This window comes from Schistocerca nitens, chromosome 4 (assembly GCF_023898315.1).
Source record: "Schistocerca nitens isolate TAMUIC-IGC-003100 chromosome 4, iqSchNite1.1, whole genome shotgun sequence".
Classification (NCBI taxonomy): domain Eukaryota; kingdom Metazoa; phylum Arthropoda; class Insecta; order Orthoptera; family Acrididae; genus Schistocerca; species Schistocerca nitens.
The window spans coordinates 890136193-890158394 of record NC_064617.1 but is presented as its reverse complement, the minus strand read 5'-3'; the positions used below and the strand labels follow the sequence as shown (position 1 = coordinate 890158394).

General features: G+C 44.4%; 1 protein-coding gene across 1 annotated transcript in view; it reads left to right on the top strand.

Moving 5' to 3' along the window:
- Nucleotides 1–22202, top strand: part of LOC126253431 (BMP and activin membrane-bound inhibitor homolog) — a 286791-nt gene that overhangs the window by 208215 nt on the left and 56374 nt on the right. The window contains exon 2 of the mRNA XM_049954765.1: nt 356–509. Coding sequence (XP_049810722.1) covers nt 356–509 — 154 coding nt within the window. The remainder of the gene's footprint in view (nt 1–355; nt 510–22202) is intronic.

Sequence of the window (22202 nt, the reverse complement as noted above, 5' to 3'; positions counted from 1 at the left end):
TGAGCAGTTGACTACTCTTCAGAACAAGTGTGTTTCTGCTGGCGTCAGCCGGCCGAAGTGGCCGTGCGGTTCTAGGCGCTGCAGTCTGGAACCGCGAGACCGCTACGGTCGCAGGTTCGAATCCTGCCTCGGGCAGGGATGTATGTGATGTCCTTAGGTTAGTTAGATTTAACTAGTTCTGAGTTCTAGGGGACTAATGACCTCAGAAGTTGAGTCCCATAGTGCTCAGAGCCATTTCAACCCATTTTGAACTCTGCTGGCGTCCCAGCAAGGTGTAAAGTGTTAAGATAAACATAGTTCGCATGCTGACGAGAGCTCGTGGTTATCGCGGTGGTGTCTGCGTTTGTGTTCGCAGGGGAGGTGCGGTGCTTCTGCAACGTGCCGCCGTGCATCACGACGGGCTACATGTGCAAGTCGGTGCTGGGTGCCTGCTTCAGCGAGGCGCGGCTCGGCTCCGCCCCCGCGGGGCCCGGCGCCCGCCTCCACGGCTGCCTCGACATGCTGCACAGGTAGGCTGCGGCGCGGCCACCACCCTGCCCTGTCTGAAAGCACTCGCTCCACGACACTTCACACCTCGAAGCCATCCTGTCGCCTCTTCGGCCACGGTCACTGTCGCACCGATATCGGTGGATTCCGCCGACGACCGACGTCGGCAAAGGACGTTCTGTCCTTTAGAGTCAGCACATTAGTACGTTCACGGTCACAGTGCAGCCTGTCTCATCGCTCGAACTTATTTCCAGAGACCCAGGATCTACTCTGTAGCCGGCCGCTGGTGGCCGAGCGGTTCTGGCGCTACAGTCTGCAACCGCGCGACCGCTACGGTCGCAGGTTCGAATCCTGCCTCGGGCATGGATGTGTGTGTTGTCCTTAGGTTAGTTAGGTTTAAGTAGTTCTAAGTTCTAGGGGACTTATGACCTCAGCAGTTGAGTCCCATAGTGCTCAGAGCCATTTGAACCATTTTTTTCTACTCTGTAGGAATCAACATGGATTCCGGAAACCGCGATAGTGTGAGACCCAACTCGCTTTATTTGTTCATGAGACCCAGAAAATATTAGATACAGGCTGCCAGGTAGATGCCATTTTCCTTGACTTCCGGAAGGCGTTCGATACAGTTCCGCACTGTCGCCTGATAAACAAAGTAAGAGTCTATGGATTATCAGGCTAGCTGTGTGGCTGGATTGAGGAGTTTTTAGCAAACAGAACACAGCATGTTGTTCTCAATAGAGAGACGTCTACAGACGTTAAAGTAACCTCTGGCGTGCCACAGGGGAGTGTTATGGGACCATTGCTTTTCACAATATATACAGGGTGGTCCATTCATAGTGACCGGGCCAAATATCTCACGAAATAAGCATCAAACGAAAAAACTACAAGGAACGAAACTCGTCTAGTTTGAAGGGGGAAACCAGATGGCGCTACGGTTGGCCCGCCAGATGGCGCTGCCATAGGTCAAACGGATATCAACTGCGTTTATTAAAATAGGAACCCCCATTTTTATTACATATTCGTGTAGTACGTAAAGAAATATGAATGTTTCAGTTGGACCACTTTTTTCGCTTTATGATACATGGCTCTGTAATAGTCACAAACGCATAAGTACGTGGTATCACGTAACATTCCGCCAGTGCGCCGATATTTGATTCGTGATACATTACCCGTGTTAAAATGGACCGTTTACCAATTGCGGAAAAGGTCGATATAGTGTTGATGTATGCCTATTGTGATCAAAATGCCCAACGGGCGGCCGGCCGAAGTGGCCGTGCGGTTAAAGGCGCTGCAGTCTGGAACCGCAAGACCGCTATGGTCGCAGGTTCGAATCCTGCCCCGGGCATGGATGTTTGTGATGTCTTTAGGTTAGTTAGGTTTAACTAGTTCTAAGTTCTAGGGGACTAATGCCCTCAGCAGTTGAGTCCCATAGTGCTCAGAGCCATTTGAGCCAGCCAGCCCAACGGGCGTGAGCTATGTATGCTGCTCGGTATCCTGGACATCATCCAAGTGTTCGGACCGTTCGCCGGATAGTTACGTTATTTAAGTAAACAGGAAATGTTCAGCCACATGTGAAATGTCAACCACGACCTGCAACAAATGATGATGCCCAAGTAGGTGTTTTAGCTGCTGTCACGGCTAATCCGCACATCAGCAGCAGACAAATTGCGCGAGAATCGGGAATCTCAAAAACGTCGGTGTTGAGAATGCTACATCAGCATCGATTGCACCCGTACCATATTTCTATGCACGAGGAATTGCATGGCGACTACTTGAACCTCGTGTACAGTTCTGCCAGTGGGCACAAGGGAAATTACGGGACGATGACAGATTTTTGAGAAGCGTTCTATTAAGCGACGAAACGTCATTCACCAACAGCGGTAACGAAAACTGGCATAATATGCACTATTGGCCAACGGAAAATCAACCATGGCTGCGACAAGTGGAACATCAGTGACCTTGGCGGGTTAGTGTATGGTGTGGCATTAAGGGAGGAAGGATAATTGGCCCCCATTTTATCGATTGCAATCTAAATGGTGCTATGTATGCTGATTTCCTACGTAATCTTCTACTGATGTTACTACAAGATGTTTCACTGCATGACAGAATGGCGATGTACCTCCAACATGATGGATGTCCGACACATAGCTCGCGTGCGGTTGAAGCGGTATTGAATAGCATATTTCATGACAGGTGGATTGGTCGTCTAAGCCCCATACCATAGCCCGCACGTTCACCGGATCTGAAGTCCCCGGATTTCTTTCTGTGGGGAAAGTTGAAGGATATTTGCTATCGTGATCCATCGACAACGCCTGACAACATGCGTCAGCGCATTGTCAATGGAAGTGCGAACATTACGGAAGGCGAACTACTCGCAGTAGAGAGGAATGTCGTTACACGTATTGCCAAATGCATTGAGGCTGACGGACATCATTTTGAGCATTTATCGCATTAATGCGGTATTTACAGCATGCGTTCTCAGAAATGATAAGTCCACAAGGGTACATGTATCACATTGGAACAACCGAAATAAAATGTTCAAACGTACCTACGTTTTGTATTTTAATTTAAAAAACCTACCTGTTACCAACTGTTCGTCTAAAATTGTGAGCCATATGTTTGTGACTATTACAGCGCCATCTATCACAAAGCGAAAAAAGTGGTCCAACTAAAACATTCATATTTCTTTACATACTACACGAATATGTAATAAAAAATGGGGGTTCCTATTTTTAAAAAACGCAGATGATATCCATTTGACCTATGGCAGCGGCATCTAGCGGGCCAACCATAGCGCCATTTGGTTTCCCCCTTCAAGCTAGACACGTTTCGTTCTTGTAGTTTTCTCGTTTGACATTATTTCGTGAGATATTTGGCCCGGTCACGATCAATGGACCACCCTGTATAAATGACCTAGTACACAGTGTCGGAACTTCCATGCGGCTTTTCGCGGATGATGCTGTAGTATACAGAGAAGTTGCAGCATTAGAAAATTGCAGCGAAATGCAGGAAGATCTGCAACGGATAGGCACTTGGTGCAGGGAGTGGCAACTGACACTTAACAAAGACAAATGTAATGTATTGCGAACAGATAGAAAGAAGGATCCTTTATTGCATGATTATATGATAACGGAACAAACACTGGTAGCAGTTACTTCTGTAAAATATCTGGGAGTATGCGTGCGGAACGACTTGAAGTGGAATGATCATATAAAATTAATTGTTGGTAAGGCGGGTGCCAGGTTGAGATTCATTGGGAGAGTCCTTAGAAAATGTAGTCCATCAACAAGGGAGGTGGCTTACAAAACACTCGTTCGACCTATATTTGAGTATTGCTCATCAGTGTGGGATCCGTACCAGGTCGGGTTGACAGAGGAGATAGAGAAGATCCAAAGAAGAGCGGAGCGTTTCGTCACAGGGTTATTTGGTAAGCGTGATAGCGTTACGGAGATGTTTAGCAAACTCAGGTGGCATACTCTGCAAGAGAGGCGCTCTGCATCTAGGTGTAGCTTGCTGTCCAGGTTTCGGGAGGGTGCGTTTCTGTATGAGGTATCGAATATATTGCTTCCCCCTACTTATACCTACCGAGCTGATCACGAATGTAAAATTAGAGAGATTCGAGCGCGCACGGACGCTTTCCGGCAGTCGTTCTTCCCGTGAACCATACGCGACTGGAACAGGCAAGGGAGTTAATGACAGTGGCACGTAAAGTGCCCTCCGCCACACACCGTTGGGTGGCTTGTGGAGTATAAATGTAGATGTATTTCGGACGTCAGTCGGTGAAATTCAAATCAGTTTGTTTTCTTCGGCCGTATCGACCCACACGACACCAAAAATGAATTTTGAGAAACTGGTAAGTTTAGTCAAAGAAGGCGTTTGTGACATCCTGACGATGAAAATATGATAATCGGGATATAGTTCCGAATCTGTGACCTGAAATCGTAGGTTTATTTCAAACCACAAGCACGCAAAATCTTTAGCGGAAATTCTAGGTATAAGTTATAACCTCAAAAAATAATATTTCAGTTGAGAAGACTGGCGTATGTTACGCTTAAAATTACTGCAGTGGATCTTTTTATCGTTGTGGTGGGTGGACAGTAGCTGTCTACAAATTATGATTACTGCTTACTCGCGTTTTGATGCCAGAAGAGTGGTGATACAGTATCTGATACTCACATTAATGATCCACTTCTGGCTCAAGTTAAACTAGAAGATATACTTTGATATTTGACATCTGGAGATTACATCTTTCCAGTATTTAGACCTATAGCACGTTCTGAAAAGTACAATTTGAAAGTTTTTGTGTGATATGTTGGATGCTATTCACGATGCGCTAAAGGCTAATTTAGAAGCTAACATTTTTACTTTCGTGGAGATATGCCACTAATTGAAGGCAGTTTGTTTGTTGACATAAGCGTTTCGCTGCATTTATTTGGGAAGCATCATCAGTGTCCTGTAATACATGTTCATTTTATACATATAATAAGTCCGGGGCCTTATTTCGCAAGTGATGAGGAAGGAGGAGGGGGAGGAGTAACACCTCGTTAAAAAAACCTGGGTCCATCTGGCTCCGGATGGTAGCACCCTGTAAGGGCCCCTGCCTAGGGTTACTAGGTGAAACCTGGTCAACGGTCTCAAAGGCGGAAGAGGAAGTTCAGATTCCCAACGGCGGAGAGAGCGGAAGAACTACCTCCAGGACTCACAATCTTGGTTGTACATTTTGTGGCCTTTGGGCCACACCCAAAATAACTTTCATCAATCATGGAAGTATGTGATGTAAACTATTTTACCCCAGGTGGACGATCCACCGTACGCCAGTACGTCAGCAGACATTCGGATTCTGGGGAGTCTGCAACATTGCACAAAGACAAGTCGGGGTGTCTTGGAATCTCATCCAAATTTCAATATAGGCAATCAACGTACCTAGCAACTTTCAATGCAAACTCATTGTTGAAAACTGGAAAACTAAAACATCTAACAGATACGCTAAAGAACCACAACATACTCATAACAGCCATTCAAGAAACACGATACATGCATACAGATACCTTCGATTCCGATGGTTTTAGGATATACAAAGGGAAAGTGGGACCGAGAGTAATGAAAAATGTACCACATCTTGGGACAGCCTTTATAATCAACAAACAAATCTTGAACTCAATAGTTGGCTTTGATTCCCAATCAGAAAGAATCTCAAGTCTTACATTCACTAGCACAAACAAAATCTACACAATTATCAATGCACATGCCCCTATAAACGAGGATAACAGGAAAAACAAAGAAAAGGTGGAGGCCTTTTGGAATCATCTAGATGACATTATTCAGAAAATTCCAGATAAAAACATCATCATTCTTCTTGGAGATTTTAATGCACAGATTGGTAAGGAAAAAAGATATAAGAAAATAGTTGGAAACTATCCTACACACAAGAGAACAAACAGAAATGGTGTGAGACTAATAGAACTTTGCCAAGCACACAGTTTAATTCTTAAATCCACAGCTTTCAAGAAACTACCACGAAGACAAAAGACATGGGTATCCCCAAATCGTAGCCTTGGGGAATTTCAACTTGATCACGTGGCAATCAAGAAGATTTCTAGCAAAGAAATCATGAACGTTAGGGTACTCAGGCGTGCAAACTTGGATTCAGACCATTACCTTTCTAAAATTAAGTTCAAAGTCATCCCAAACAGGAAACGCAGCATGAAACAAATTAAGGGTCGGAAGTATAGCACAGAAAAGATATTAAAATCAGATGAATTCACAAAAGCAACAGAAACCATTCAGACACAAAGCTGGGGGGATATCAAGGAAAACCTCATTACTACAGCTGAACGGATAGCACCTAACAAAAAAAGTAAAAAACATGCCTGGTGGTCGCTGGAATGTGATGCCCTCATTGAAACAAGAAAACAGGCATGGCAAAATTGGCAATCACAGAAAACAGAAGAAAGTAGACTGAATTTCATTACAGTTAGAAAACTGGCAGATAAAAATATAAAAAGGATTAAGAAGACACATGAAAACAAAACTCTCCTCCAAATTGATGAAGGATTTGCTAAAAACAACACAAGGAGCTTTTACAGAACTTTCAAACAAAGGTTATCAATATACAAAGCACCCACCCTCCAATTTCGAGATGTAAATGGGACCATCGCTCACAACAACACGGAAAACTGCAAAATACTAGCAGGCTACTTTGAGAAACTCTTGAATTGTGAACACATCCTTGAAAAATTTGAATCAGCCGGATTCAGAACCACCGACGACTGAAGAACTACAGAAGGTCATTTCAGAACTTAAAAACAACAAGGCGTCCGGAGAAAATCAAATAGTGGCCGAACTATGGAAAAAGGCTGACAAAAATGCAGTTACATCCCTAAAGTGTGTTTTCGATCAAATCTGGAAAGAACAAGAGATCCCCGCAGAATGGAGAACAGCTCTCATCCACCCTATCCACAAGAAAGGTTTGAAGACAGACCCCAACAATTACAGAGGAATGTCACTGCTGGATATAACGTTCCCAATGAACAGGGCTGAGCCGCAATTGGATCCGCAAATCGGGGAATACCAGGGAGGTTTTAGAAAGGGCAGATCATGTTCGGAACAAATACTAAACCTCAAAAACATTATGGCATACCAAAAATCAAGGGCAAAGACATACGTAATCTCCTTCATTGATTTCAAAAAAGCATATGATTCGATTGATAGAGAATCTCTGTTATCAGTCCTGGAAGAAATGGGTTTGGATAAGAAAACAACTAATATTATAAAAGCGACCCTTACAAATACATTTTCGAAAGTTAAATTTATGGGCGAACTATCGGAACCCTTTGAAATAAAAACGGGAGTGCGACAGGGCGATGGGCTCTCACCGTTGCTGTTCAATTGTGCGCTTGAGAAAGTAGTCAGGGAATGGAACACAAATATTAAGAGTAGTATAATACTGGGTTGCAAAAAGAAGAACCTTAAAGTAAATTGCATTGCTTTTGCAGATGATATGGCCCTGTTTGCTGAAACAATGGAAGAAGCACGGGAGCAAATCCTTGAACTAACTAAACAAGCAGCTAAAATTGGTCTTCACATCTCCTCTGAAAAAACTAAGATATTGACAAACATCAAGCACTCATGTAAATACCTCAAAGTTCAAGAACAGAAGATTGAAATAGTAAAAGAATTCAAATATCTCGGAGAATGGATTACTTGGAATGCTGGGGAAAGCAAAGCAATGGAATCCAGAAAAAATAAACTTGAATTGGCCTTCCAACTAACAAAAAATACATACAACAAAAAATCCCTTTCATGGGGGTCAAAAATTACACATTACAAGACAGTGATTAAGCCAGAAGCACTGTATGCAGCAGAAACACTTAACATGAATTTCAAAGGCCAAATGGAGAAACTTGAGGTAAAGAAAAGAAAAATCATTGGGCCAAAATTTCAAGACAATAAGATTATATACATCAAAAATGAAACTCTCTACAAGAAAATTGAAAAACTTTCAGATTCTATGCGAAAAAGGAGAATAAATTTTTATGGTCATCTTCTCAGAATGAATTCCAACAGATTAACTAAACAAATCTTTTGACTTCTTCCGTAACCGAAAAACGAAGCCCAACTGGTTTAAAGAAACTGAGAAAGACCTAGTGGAATTAAATATTTCAGAAAATTCACTTATTGATCGAACTGCTAAATTAATTACTAAAGATGAAAACATAAGGTTCCGAGACAAATCCACACAAAAGTCCAAATCCTTCATCTCGGAAGAAGAGAGGAGAAGAAGATCAGAAAGAATGAAGAAATACTGGGCCGTAAGAAAAGAACAACGCACAAAGAAATGATTGATCCAGCGTACCCCAAAGAGGGTGAAACGAAAGAAGAAGAAGAGAAACGTATTATGTGGAAGATAACATATGCTGCTATATTACATGTTGTCGTGCCTTTCTGTCTTTTTTAGGTTAAAATAAACTTCTGTCATTTTTTCTGTTTTCCATCTTTCCCCTAGTTGCTTCAAATTCGTGGAGTTATGTACCGTCTATGCAACTAACTGAAGGCGGTTTGTTTATTGCCATACGCGTTTCGCTTCGTTTATTTGGGAAGCATCGTCAGCGGCCTGTAATACATGTTCCCTTTTATACATACAAAAAAATGACTAACATTTTTAGTCTCGCATCCCAAATATTACGAAATATGAAAACTTGTCAGTTCCTTTCTCAAATCCACTGGACATGTGCTTAAGGACCATTGAAGTTCCCACTATTAGAATCTGATTTTCTGAATATACTGCTAGTATTGGATTAATTTTCACCATTTTTTCAATACGGTGAACTGCTGTGAAATAACAAATCTTCCTTTCATGAATTAAGTAATACTTACTCACATATAAGTTTTATCTACGCATCTTGTAATAGAAACATCATTTATTGTCACAACGTAAATGAACCGTTATGCGCTCTTAATCTAATTGACAGTACGTTTATACACCGAAGTCGTACATCCTACCACTGTAGCATAATAAATCATACTTGCCACAACGTGTTTTGGAGAGATCCTTAATGTGATGTATCACTGAATCTACGTATTTTCATATTACACACGTATGAAATATACGAAAAATATCAATTACGGCATGTTAGCCTCGAAGTTGGCGGTGACTTCTGGCTCTAACGGGTCGTGGGAGAAGGAAAGTAAGGTCACAAAGTTGAAACGGTTTAATTTTTATGGCATAGCATTTTTCCTTTCAGCTCATATATTCGTTAAACTAATCTGGTAATTCCAGTAACCGAGGACAGAGTGTACAGTAAGTCTGCAGGCTTTCGTGGCCGTTGTCACTGAAGTTAAAATCTTCTGAGTTATTAGGCCGCGTCATGTTCTTCTAAAATGTTCGACGTTTCGACTCCTCTGCTGGGATCTTCCTCAGGATCTTTGGTGTCCTTTACTGCTAGATCCTGAGGAAGATCCCAGCAGATGGGCCGAAACGTCGAACATTTTAGAAGAACAGTCTACGAATATACCTCCGGTGCTCGGTGTCTGAGGGCCACAACTTTTCTGCAAGCAACTGTGTCTCCGTCTTTAATACGCCGCCGTGGCGGCTACCTGCAGACAGTGGCAGCATCAGATCTTAAACCTTAGATGCCACCTAATTTAAATTAGACCCTAATATTCATCTGTAGTAAGCCTGTGATTGCCAAGCGAAGCAGTAACACTGTCCTAATTAATACAAAGTGCAGACTGAGATTCTTAAGTCGTTAATTTCACCTGTATGGTGTTATCATGAGAGACGGAAGAACACAGTGATTAGAGTTCATGGGGCAAGCTGGTTTTCACACTGGTCAGGTTAGCAAATATAAAGGGTCTTTCCGTGACGATGGTGAAGCTTTGTAAAGTACTTGTATGGAACAGTTACTTCTGTACCTCATAACTAGAAAGTGGCTCTGGACGGTACGGCTACCAACTAGTTCCGGGTGTCCGGTGTTTAACTGTAGGGTCATGTACTAGACTGTGGCTCGTCTATCAGCTATTAAAAGCTGGCGACGGTACTTTTCTCAGATCGGGCTTGTCACGATACATCTTCCGCAAAGCGCCACGGGAAATGCCCGTTGGTCGTGATTACTGGGTGTTGTGTGCTGTCCTTAGGTTAGTTAGGTTTAAGTAGTTCTAAGTTCTAGGGGACTGATGACCATAGATGTTAAGTCCCATAGTGCTCAGAGCCAAATGCCCGTTGGATGCACGACCCTTGCTTCGGCCACCCGCAATCTGACCGCTGTCAAACGCACTGTCGTGCTGACAGCCAGTGCAAGACCTGACTCGAGATCCTAGTCACATGACACACCGAACCGTTGCATGTTGCTATAAAACTGTTTCTGGACTTTAGAAAAACAATTTCATTCAATACTACGTCGACGCCTCCCGAAGGAAATGTTTCTCCGTGGGTTATCTAATCAGATTTGCAAATGGATAAAAATTGACTGACAGGTGGGATGTCCAAATTGTACAACTTACTGACACTCAAGTAATATGCTGAAGTGATACCTGATTTGCTCCTAGTGAAAGTAACGGGACCATTGATGTCGACGATATACACCAATTATATTGCTGACAGTATTAGCTGTAATCTTAGGCTTTTCGAATATTATGCTCTTATCTGTGAAGACATTCTATCCGATAAAAATTCCAAAAAATATTAAAGTAGAATTCCAGAAAATATCAGCTTGATGGAAACGCTGGCAGGAGCAGCAGCTACAAGTAGAGAAATGCAAAGCTGTGCGCTTCACGAAACCTAAAAAATGCTGTATCCTTCGACTATCGGATTAATGAATCACGACTTAAGTCAGCCAGTCTGTAGAAGTAAGAAGTGAGGCGACCACACACGAGGGCTATTCGGAAAGTAAGATCCGATCGGTCGCGAAATGTAAACCAAAGTTAAATCGAAAATCTTTTATTTGCAACAATTTGCTACTCCTTCCAGTTACTTCTCGGCATAGTCGCCGATCCGACTTACACTTAGACATTTGTCGTAGCGTTGTATCAACTTACCTTCGTCATAGAAAGTAAACACTTGTGCTCTCCGCGTGACCGCTACGGTCGCAGGTTCGAATCCTGCCTCGGGCATGGATGTGTGTGATGTCCTTAGGTTAGTTAGGTTTAAGTAGTTCTAAGTTCTATGGGACGGATGACCTCAGAAGTTCGCTCAGAGCCATTTGAACCATTTTGCTCTCCGCCGCTTCTCTGTGCTGGTCTGCAGTTCGTTGTCTGTGCCAAAATGTTGTACTGCTTTTCTAGGCATCTGTGGGTGCTCAGAACCGAAAAGAGTGACGTGACGCGATCGACAGTCATACCAGAGACACTGCCCTACACATCTGTGCAGAGCTTCATCGGATTTTCACTGTCGTTTCCATTTATCGACTTATCGGATCTTATTTTCCGAACAGCCCTGGTAGCTTCTGTTTTAGATGAAGCAGATCACAATTCGTTGAGAGAGGATAGTGGGTAACTTGTCTTGACTGGGAAATATTTTAGTCAGTTACCTCAGCACCTCTGGACAAACCCCGAAATGAGTCGAGGGGCGAGGCTGGACTCATGACAGGAAAAAGCCATCTTCTGGATTTTGGCCTCTAGACGGGAATAAAGGTGATCATCTGTAGACGCGATGTTCCAGAAAGGTAATGAAGAGGGTCGCGTGCAACCAGATCCGAGTGGGCTCTGAGCACCATGGGACGTAACATCTATGGTCATCAGTCCCCTAGAACTTACAACTAGTTAAACCTAATTAACCTAAGGACATCACACAACACCCAGCCATCACGAGGCAGAGAAAATCCCTGACCCCGCCGGGAATCGAACCCGCAGATCCGAGTGGGAAAAGTCACTTAGGAAACGTGTAAACGGTCAGCCTTGGGCGGTAGTGAACAGTCGTAGAGTCACTGAGTAGTCAGTAATAATGGAGTAAGCAGAGTACCAATAAAGGGGCCACAAACTGGATGACAGCAGCTACTGACGGAACAGTTGTACTTCATTCACGAGAAGACGGTGGTATTCCTGGCGACGCAACAACAACTGATAGATGAGTAGCTGCAGTTTTACAACTGTCTTATGTATGTTTCACTGAATAATGTAGAAGAAAGACAGTCTTCTTCTCGACTAGCAGTGTAGGGGACTCCATTTAGTACCTGTCTTCTTTGAGTTACGCCAAGGGGCCAGTGATATAACAGTTAGGCCAAGAGGCCACTGAGTTAGGTAGTCACCATTAATTTAGTAGAAGACAAAACAACAACTGCCTTTGTGTCTGATCTAGGCAACCCAATAGAATAAGGAACCAATGGGCTCTTGTCTCTTGATAGTTGGAAGCACACGTGTAGTACAATGGAATGATAGTGAAAAGAGTTTCGACAGTAAAAAGTTGGTACCAGGTGTAACTAAAGTATATATGTTAGCTGGTCAGACACCTCACATAGAAATATGCCTCAAGGTAAATAAATTTATTTAATGTATTCATATCACTTTGCTACTTTGGCAGATCACCAGCCCTGTCAAAGATCCTTATCTGTTCCCCTACAACAACCAAAGGGGTTCTACTCCCTCTCCACTTCACTATGAAAGCTAATTAGGGGAAAAGGCAGCGAACAGTATTGTTGTCAGTGTCCTGATTACAATACGCAGCACACCACATGTTTATTGGTAGCATTAACCTGTGCTGGGACGCGGAAAACTGTTGTTTGTCTATAATAGGAAATTTGGAAATTTGTTGTAAGGTCTTACGGGACCAAACTGCTGAGGTCATCGGTCCCTAAGCTTACACACAATTTAATCTAACGTAAACTAACTTACGCTAAGGACGACACACACACACACACACACCCATGACCGAGGGAGGACTCGAACCTCCGACACGGGGAGCCGCGCGGACCGTGACAAGGCGCCCTAGACCGAGCGGATACCCCGCGCGGCTTCTAGAAGAGAGATTGCATACAAAACACTTCTACGACACAGAACTGAATACTGTTAAAGTGTGTGTAAACCATTATGGCAGTCTGAAAGGTGTCACCAACCGAATGAAGGCGCCGCGAATGTTCGTTGGCGTGATTCACTGGCGTGCGAATGCAACAGAAATGTTGAAAAATCTTAACAGTTAGGCATTAGAGGAAAGATTGGATACATTTCCCCGAGAAGCTGCTTAGAAGACCTCAAGGATCGCTGTACAGGGCAGAAGCTATTAAAATCCTTCAACCCCGAACTTATATACACCGTAGAGATCACCTGATAAAATTAAGCAAATAACATCTCGCACAGAGGCGTACGGCCATCTTTCCTACGTTTCATCCGCGAACAGAAGAAGAAGAAACTTATATTGTAACCTCCCAACAGCTGCTCCTATATGAAACTAAACTTTTCTGGCACAGCCCTGTGTGCTGGCCGGTAGACTTGTCATGTATAAAAAGAAACAACTGCTTTTTCTTTACAATAATCCGGATGACCATGGATTGGAGAAATTAATAAGTTCTTTAAACTGAGATGAATGATTATCAAAAGTTAATTTTTTATAAGAAAGATTATTATTAAGAGATTTTTTTTAAACATTTACATGGGGCTTGACATAACAATACTACATATGCGCGAGGCTGCTTTTACCTTATATTACACTCCTGGAAATGGAAAAAAGAACACATTGACACCGGTGTGTCAGACCCACCATACTTGCTCCGGACACTGCGAGAGGGCTGTACAAGCAATGATCACACGCACGGCACAGCGGACACACCAGGAACCGTGGTGTTGGCCGTCGAATGGCGCTAGCTGCGCAGCATTTGTGCACCGCCGCCGTCAGTGTCAGCCAGTTTGCCGTGGCATACGGACCTCCATCGCAGTCTTTAACACTGGTAGCATGCCGCGACAGCGTGGACGTGAACCGTATGTGCAGTTGACGGACTTTGAGCGAGGGCGTATAGTGGGCATGCGGGAGGCCGGGTGGACGTACCGCCGAATTGCTCAACACGTGGGGCGTGAGGTCTCCACAGTACATCGATGTTGTCGCCAGTGGTCGGCGGAAGGTGCACGTGCCCGTCGACCTGGGACCGGACCGCAGCGACGCACGGATGCACGCCAAGACCGTAGGATCCTACGCAGTGCCGTAGGGGACCGCACCGCCACTTCCCAGCAAATTAGGGACACTGTTGCTCCTGGGGTATCGGCGAGGACCATTCGCAACCGTCTCCATGAAGCTGGGCTACGGTCCCGCACACCGTTAGGCCGTCTTCCGCTCACGCCCCAACATCGTGCAGCCCGCCTCCAGTGGTGTCGCGACAGGCGTGAATGGAGGGACGAATGGAGACGTGTCGTCTTCAGCGATGAGAGTCGCTTCTGCCTTGGTGCCAATGATGGTCGTATGCGTGTTTGGCGCCGTGCAGGTGAGCGCCACAATCAGGACTGCATACGACCGAGGCACACAGGGCCAACACCCGGCATCATGGTGTGGGGAGCGATCTCCTACACTGGCCGTACACCACTGGTGATCGTCGAGGGGACACTGAATAGTGCACGGTACATCCAAACCGTCATCGAACCCATCGTTCTACCATTCCTAGACGGGCAAGGGAACTTGCTGTTCCAACAGGACAATGCACGTCCGCATGTATCCCGTGCCACCCAACGTGCTCTAGAACGTGTAAGTCAACTACCCTGGCCAGCAAGATCTCCGGATCTGTCCCCCATTGAGCATGTTTGGGACTGGATGAAGCGTCGTCTCACGCGGTCTGCACGTCCAGCACGAACGCTGGTCCAACTGAGGCGCCAGGTGGAAATGGCATGGCAAGTCGTTCCACAGGACTACATCCAGCATCTCTACGATCGTCTCCATGGGAGAATAGCAGCCTGCATTGCTGCGAAAGGTGGATATACACTGTATAGTGCCGACATTGTGCATGCTCTGTTGCCTGTGTCTATGTGCCTGTGGTTCTGTCAGTGTGATCATGTGATGTATCTGACCCCAGGAATGTGTCAATAAAGTTTCCCCTTCCTGGGACAATGAATTCACGGTGTTCTTATTTCAATTTCCAGGAGTGTATATCGCTCAGGCACCGCCATCGCTCCGCCACGACCGGCCCAGCCAACTCCACACACACGACTGCTAGCTACTACTTACTCCTACTGCTACACAGTTCCTACTGCATACAACACTGCTCTCTGGTCTGAGATTCTCTTACAGCTTACATATCGCAGGCAGCGCGTGAGCAATCCATCGAAATTACATCTGCTCGAGTGCGCTAGCAACAAATTCCTTAATCATGGACCTCTTACAGTATGGTCACACACTTCACAGTGATTTGCAGAGTAGTACATGTAGAGCGCTTTGCCTTCAATAAAGGAGCTATCTCTCATTTCTCTTGCGCGTAGGTGTCCCATGTCTTAACCACTGTGCCTCCTAGCTTGATATGAGAGCAAGGGGGAGATGCATGGCCCTCTGGAGTCTCTTTGGCTTACTATAAAAAACCATAATATTATTTTCATTAATGGAGAACGCTGAGCTGCGGGAACATAACTGCTTGCTTGGATGTTGGGTTCCAACCACGTAATAAAACGAAATTGATTGGTGGCTCGTTAAACGAAACTGCTAGCAACTCGTCCGGCGCAAGGCTATCGTCGAGAGAGAAAGTCCGAGTTTGGAAACGCGATTACATCGGAACATCATAATGTAAATAAAAATCCGTGCCGTGTTCCTTGGATGTTGACGGTTCCAGCGCAAGCGGCTGTGTGCGTGCGGCATGTGTGTAGCTGACAGTGACCTGTGAACTACCTGGACGAAGAACTCTGATCTTGCAGCGTAGAACTTACGTGTGACTCTAGATTCTGTCACGTTCCATGTAGCAGTTAGACAAAAAGATTCGATCAGTCTGAGAATGATACAGAATTATGTTACGAGTTTCGTCGTCAGTTTGTTATGATGATAGGTGGCCAATGCTAAATAGAAACATGTATTGCAGGTCTGTCAGTGAAGTCGGTAAGGAGCTGGCTACATAGTCTGTATCTACAACGACTGAAATAATTAGTAGTCGTTGTTAAAAAAATAATATACAGGGTGGTCCATTGATCGTGACCGGGCCAAATATCTCACAAAATAAGCGTCAAAAGAAAAAAAGTACAAAGAACGAAACTTGTCTAGATTGGAGGGGGAAACCAGATGGCGCTATGGTTGGCCCTCTAGATGGCGCTGCCATCCGTTCGGATTTTACTAAAATGTGACAATTATGAAGTATCTTGCATATCAATAAACAGCTTCAGCTGTATTGTGTCGTTCGTTATTAGATCACTATCGCTTTCGCGGCACTAAAAGCCACTTCTTCAGGTGAACACATAAGTAAAACATTACAACTAAAAAGCTCGAACCTTTGTGCCACACATTCGTTGTCCGACCCCCAAAAAGAAGGCATGTCACAGAATAAAGCAGGTGGATTCCAATATGCTGTGTGGGTCCGTCTCCGGTCTTTACGCAATCGCGAACTGGGGACACGATTGCGTATAGACCCACCCACCGCATTGCAATCCAGCTGTTTTATTCTGTGGCATGCCGCCTTTTAGCGGTGCTTTGGTCTGACGGACAACGAGTGTTGGATGCAAGGTTTCGAGCTTTTGAGCTCAAGTGTTTTAGTTATACGTTCACCTGAACATGTGGCTTTTAGTGCCACGAAACCGGTAGTGATCTAATAATAAAGAACAAAATACAGTTGAAGCGGCTAAACTACTCATAGCTGTGGTTGCCCTACCTACAAGGCTGTCTGCAGATTGATGAAATAACTTTTATCTTATGTGGAGAACTACTGTAAACTTGTATCGCCATACGGAGAGTTTTAAGCCGATGTCGTTATTTACTGCACATGGTACTTACATTTTTTGCCTTACAACATGTCCATGGATATTGAAGTTTTTATTTATGTATACAACAGCCAGAACAACATACTACCATATGGAGATGGGAGGAAATGTGTATTTATTAATAGCTAACGTAGAAATTTTTCCATTTCTCAAACAGTGTGGTTTGCGAGTCGACACATTTGACAATTGAGGAGTTTCATGGACTATGGGCGTAAATCCGAAAAGTGCATTTCCGGTAAAAGTGAGTTCAAGATTTGCATGTTTATATCTTACTGAAAAACAGTTATATTTCAATGATGTAATAACTCTGTCTTAGACCACACTTTCAACATACAGAATCATTCCTTACAATTGAAGATATTTCTTCCATTTGTGATATATTATCCAAAATATGATGAATGGTTTACGCCCTTTTTCCATCAAACATGATACCTCTACAAAATATCATGAAAACTGAGTTGAAAATTGCTTTTATTATTTTATTATTCAGTTAAATCGTACAATAACAAAAAAAATATGTTCATGGCCATTATAGTTTATGTTCCTGTCCAGGATCAGTAGCTCCTTCACTGTTTACTCTGTTTAGAAGTTCTTCATACCAGCCTTTTACTGTATCAGAAAGAAAGCGCAACAAGTCTTGAATGTCCTTCAACTTTGCTGCTGCAGCAATTGGTTTCCTTATTAATGACAAAAATGAAATATCTTCATGGTGTATTGCTGATTTCTTAATGAACTTGAAGGGTGTAAAGACCTTCCAATGTGATTTTGAAGCACCGATTGTCCCATCACTGACAAAGTACATCCTCACATATGACTGCAAGTGGAAAGGAAATTTCCCCTGTGGCTTTGATGCGAAGAAGCCCATCAAACTTTTCTTCCAATCTTTAATAAGCTCACTTCCGTCACTCTGGTTTCTCCCTGCGTTGTTTAAGGGTTATGACATACTCTTCTTTTGAATGTACAGTTTCCCTCTTCTTCAACTTTCTTCCATAAATGCCAAAATTCTGGTCACACTGACTTCCTTTTGTGTGTAAAGTCATTTTCTGACTCATTACCACTCACTTCACTCATTTTATCACACAAGTTAACGCGCAACGCAGCTCAGAGTCGATACAATAACCTATCCGCAATAAACAGGGTGACAACTGCGTGTCATCCACTGTCTGCTTAAAATGATTGCTTAGCCTACACCAAAAATAACGAGCTGAAATTTTCAGGGTGGATAATTCAAATACGGAGGTATCGATGTAGCACTTTGACAGAAAAATGGCGTAAATCGAATTACGCCCATAGTTCATCACACTCCTCAATTGCGGCTAGAGCGCGCTGCTGTCGCGTATACCACGTTGAGGCACACGCACGTATGCACAAGACGCAACGTTTCTGATAAGGGAACCTCCCCATCGCACCCCCATCAGATTTAGTTATAAGTTGGCACAGTGGATAGGCCTTGAAAAACTGAACACAGATCAATCAAGAAATCAGGAAGAAGCTGTGTGGAACTATGAAAAAAAATAAGCAAAATATACAAACTGAATAGTCCATGCGCAAGATAAGCAACATCAAGGTGAGTGTAAGCTGAGGAGCGCCGTGGTCCCGTGGTTAGCGTGAGCAGCTGCGGAACGAAATGTCCTGGGTTCAAGTCTTCCCTAGAGTGAAAAGTTTACTTTCTTTATTTTGGCAAAGTTATGATCTGTCCGTTCGTTCATTGACGTCTCTGTTCACTGTAATAAGTTTAGTGTCTGTGTTTTGTGAACGCACCGCAAAACCGTGCGAGTAATAGACGAAAGGACGTGCCTCTCCAATGGAAATCGAAAACATTTGATCGCAAGGTCATAGGTCAACCAATTCCTCCACAGGAAAACACGTCTGATATATTCTATACGACACTGGTGACAGATAATAATTGTCTGAAAATAAAAAATTAAACTCTTCACTCAAGGGAAGACTTGAACCCAGGACCTCTCGTTCCACAGCTGCTCACGCTAACCACGGGACCACGGCGTTCCTGAGCTCGCACTTTCCTTGATGTGGCCTATCTTGCACATGGACTACTCAGTTTGTATATTTTGCTTATTTTTTTCATAGTTCCACACAACTTCTTCCTGTTTTCTCGATAGATCTGTGTTCAGTTTTTCAAGTCCTATCCACTGTACCAACTTATAACTAAATCTGAGGAGGGTGCGATGTGGAGGTTTCCTTGTGAGCATTCTGCACCACTTCGAACTCGGCACGCTCAACGCTCGAATGCACTGTCCGTATCATACTCGTGTGACGTATGAAGCCAACGTATGTTAGCGACAAAACTCCTGTTCTGCGTATCTGAATGTTCGCTCCACGGGCTTTCCAAGGCTGTGGGTGCCTGGCATCTGCGGTCCGTCCTCCCCGGATAGAGGTCCTGCTGCAGATGACGGCAGGCCGGACAGACTGCCCGGCGAAATAAAGGCTCGCTTTAATTAGGCGTGGGCCATCTCGGCTTTTCACCGCGACTTTATAATCGCCTTCGCGAGTAATTAGCTGCGGAGTGCGGCCCCTAATCAGGCGGGGCATTACTTTTTAATAGCGGCGGCGCTGTCTCATTCCCGCTCCCCCCTCCAGTCGCGGTCGTCTTGTTGGCGGGACTCCTCCAGCCTCCATTATCCTACCTGTGGCCGCTGGCCGCTAGCCAAGCACCGGAGTCGCTCTCACGGAGTGTCTGCAGACAAGTTGTCCGTTGCATCAGAAGCGGCGAGCATCGGACCCCTGCCGAAAACACACACACACGCTCCGCCTGGAATAAAAATGCGCCCGGACAGCGAATGGCTGGAGGGGAGGCGAGTAGTGGGAGGGAGAGAGAGAGAGAGAGATAGGCGCTGTGGGAAAATTTCCTCCGTCCCGGATCCGGCAATTATGCGCCGCGGCCAAACACGAAAGGATTAACAACGTGACTCGCGGGGAAGCACTTAACGGCCATTAAAAATGACGTCCCGTCCGCAGGTCACACAAAGCCCACGCGTCACTTTCTGTGCGGACTCCGGCCGTAAATGACTTCCGGAAAACCTCCGGTGCGCTTCCGCACTGCCTCATTAAAAACCAAAATACGTGCTCACGGAATTTCAGATCAGGTTACTCCACTACGGAGGCAATGTGCTCCCAGCCGTGACATGAAGTGTACTTGCTCACGCGAGAACCTCTGCATCTACACTCCGCAACACATGCGCAGTGAATGTGACACAGTAGTTTTTACCACTGCTACTCATTCCCTTTATCTAGGCAAACCTGCGTATCTAGCAGTTGTAGACTTAGAGAAAGCTTTTGACAATACTGACCGGAATACTCTCTTTCAAATTCTGAAGGTGGCAGGGGTAAAATACAGGGGGCGAAAGGCTATTTATAATTTGTAAAGAAACCAGATGCCAGTTATAAGAGTTGAGGGGTATGAAAGGGAAGAAGTGGTTGGGAAGGGAGTGAGACGGTGTTGTAGCCTCTCCCCGATGTTATTCAGTCTGTATATTGAGCAAACAGTAAAGAAAACAAAAGAAAAATTCAGAGTAGGTATTAAAATCCATGGAGAAGAAACAAAAACTTTGAGGTTCGCCGATTACATTTTAATTCTGTCCGAGACAGCAAAGGACCTGGAAGAGCAGTTGAACGGAATGGACAGTGTCTTGAAAGGAGAGTATAAGATGAACACCAACAAAAGCAAAACGAGGATAATGGAATGTAGTCGAATTAAATCGGGTGATGCTGAGGGAATTAGATTAAAAAATGAGACACTGAAAATAGTAAATGACTTTTGTTATTTGGGGAGCAAAATAACTGATGATGGTCGAAGTAGAGAGGATATAAAACGTAGACTGGAAATGGCAAGGAAAGCGCTTCTGAAGAAGAGAAATTTGTTAACATCGAGTATTGATTTAAGGGTCAGGAAGTCGTTTCTGAAAGTATTTGTATGGAGTGTAGCCGTGTATGGAAGTGAAACATGGACGATAAATAGTTTGGACAAAAAGAGAATAGAAGCTTTCGAAATGTCGTGCTACAGAAGAATGGTGAATATCAAATGAGTAGATCACATAACTAATGAGGAGGTACTGATTAGAATTGGGCAGAAGAGAAATTTGTGACAAACTTGACTAGAGGAAGGGATCGGTTGGTAGGACATGTTCTGAGGCATCAAGGGATCACCAATTTAGTATTGGAGGGCAGCGTGGAGGGTAAAAATCGTAGAGGGAGACCAAGAGATGAATACACTAAGCGGATTCAGAAGGATGTAGGTTGCATTAGGTACTGGGAGATGAGGAAGCTTGCGCAGGATAGAGTAGCATGGAGAGCTGCATCAGACCAGTGTCTGGACTGAAGACCGCAAATACAACAACATCCACATGGGTACTGAACAAAAGGATAATGATTGCTTATATGCCTCTATGCGACCTCTACTCCTCATTTTGTGAACGTTGGTGAGAGTATAATCTTGCTACATTCACCGAAAACGCTGCTCCTCCCTACTTCGTCAATAGTGTCCCGCGAATTGTACTTCTTCCCATCAGGGATACCCATCTGAACTTACGGAGGATGAAAGTGAAATACACTTTCAGGCCGAAAGTATCCGGACACCTCTGCGTAATGCGGAGCTGACCACTGAGATGTCACGGGAAGTTGACCCTCGAATATAAAATAGGACGGGGATATTGCTTTGCCAGTAGAGAGGCATTAACCGCAGAATGGGGGTCGGCCAGTACAACGTAACTTAGGACGTGGACCAGACATTGCATGTCGCCTGACTAACAGATCCATCATGGTACAATTAAACTCTTCTAAAGATGCACAAGTCGACTGTTGGTGATGTGATAGTGGTATGGAAATGCTGAGGAACAACCACAGCTGAACCACGACAAACAGACATCACCTACAGTCGGACGGGGACCGGCGAACACTGCGCAAGGTGGTTGTAAAAAAATCGCAACAAATCAGCGAAAGCAATGACTCGTGGGTTGCAAAGTGCTGCCAGCAGACCAGCTAGCGCAAAAAAAAGAGGTACCACGGTGGTAGAGTGACGCTTGATGTGATGTAGATGAGTGGAAATGAGTGGTCTAGAGTGACAGAACATGCTATACCCTGCGTCAATCCGATGTAAGGGTTTAGGTTTGGCAAATGCCTGGAGAACGTGTGTTTTGGGGTGTTTTTCATGTGTATGATGTGCTCCTCTTTTTGCAATTAAGACAATGCTAAATGCGGAAGGATACGAAAGCATTTTGCAGCATTGTGTTCTGCGTATAGTAGAAGGATAGTTCGGGGGCGATGATTACTTGTATTAACATCAAAATGCAGCATGTCGTGGGGCAGTCTCTGAGGGGCAATGATTTGTGGACAAA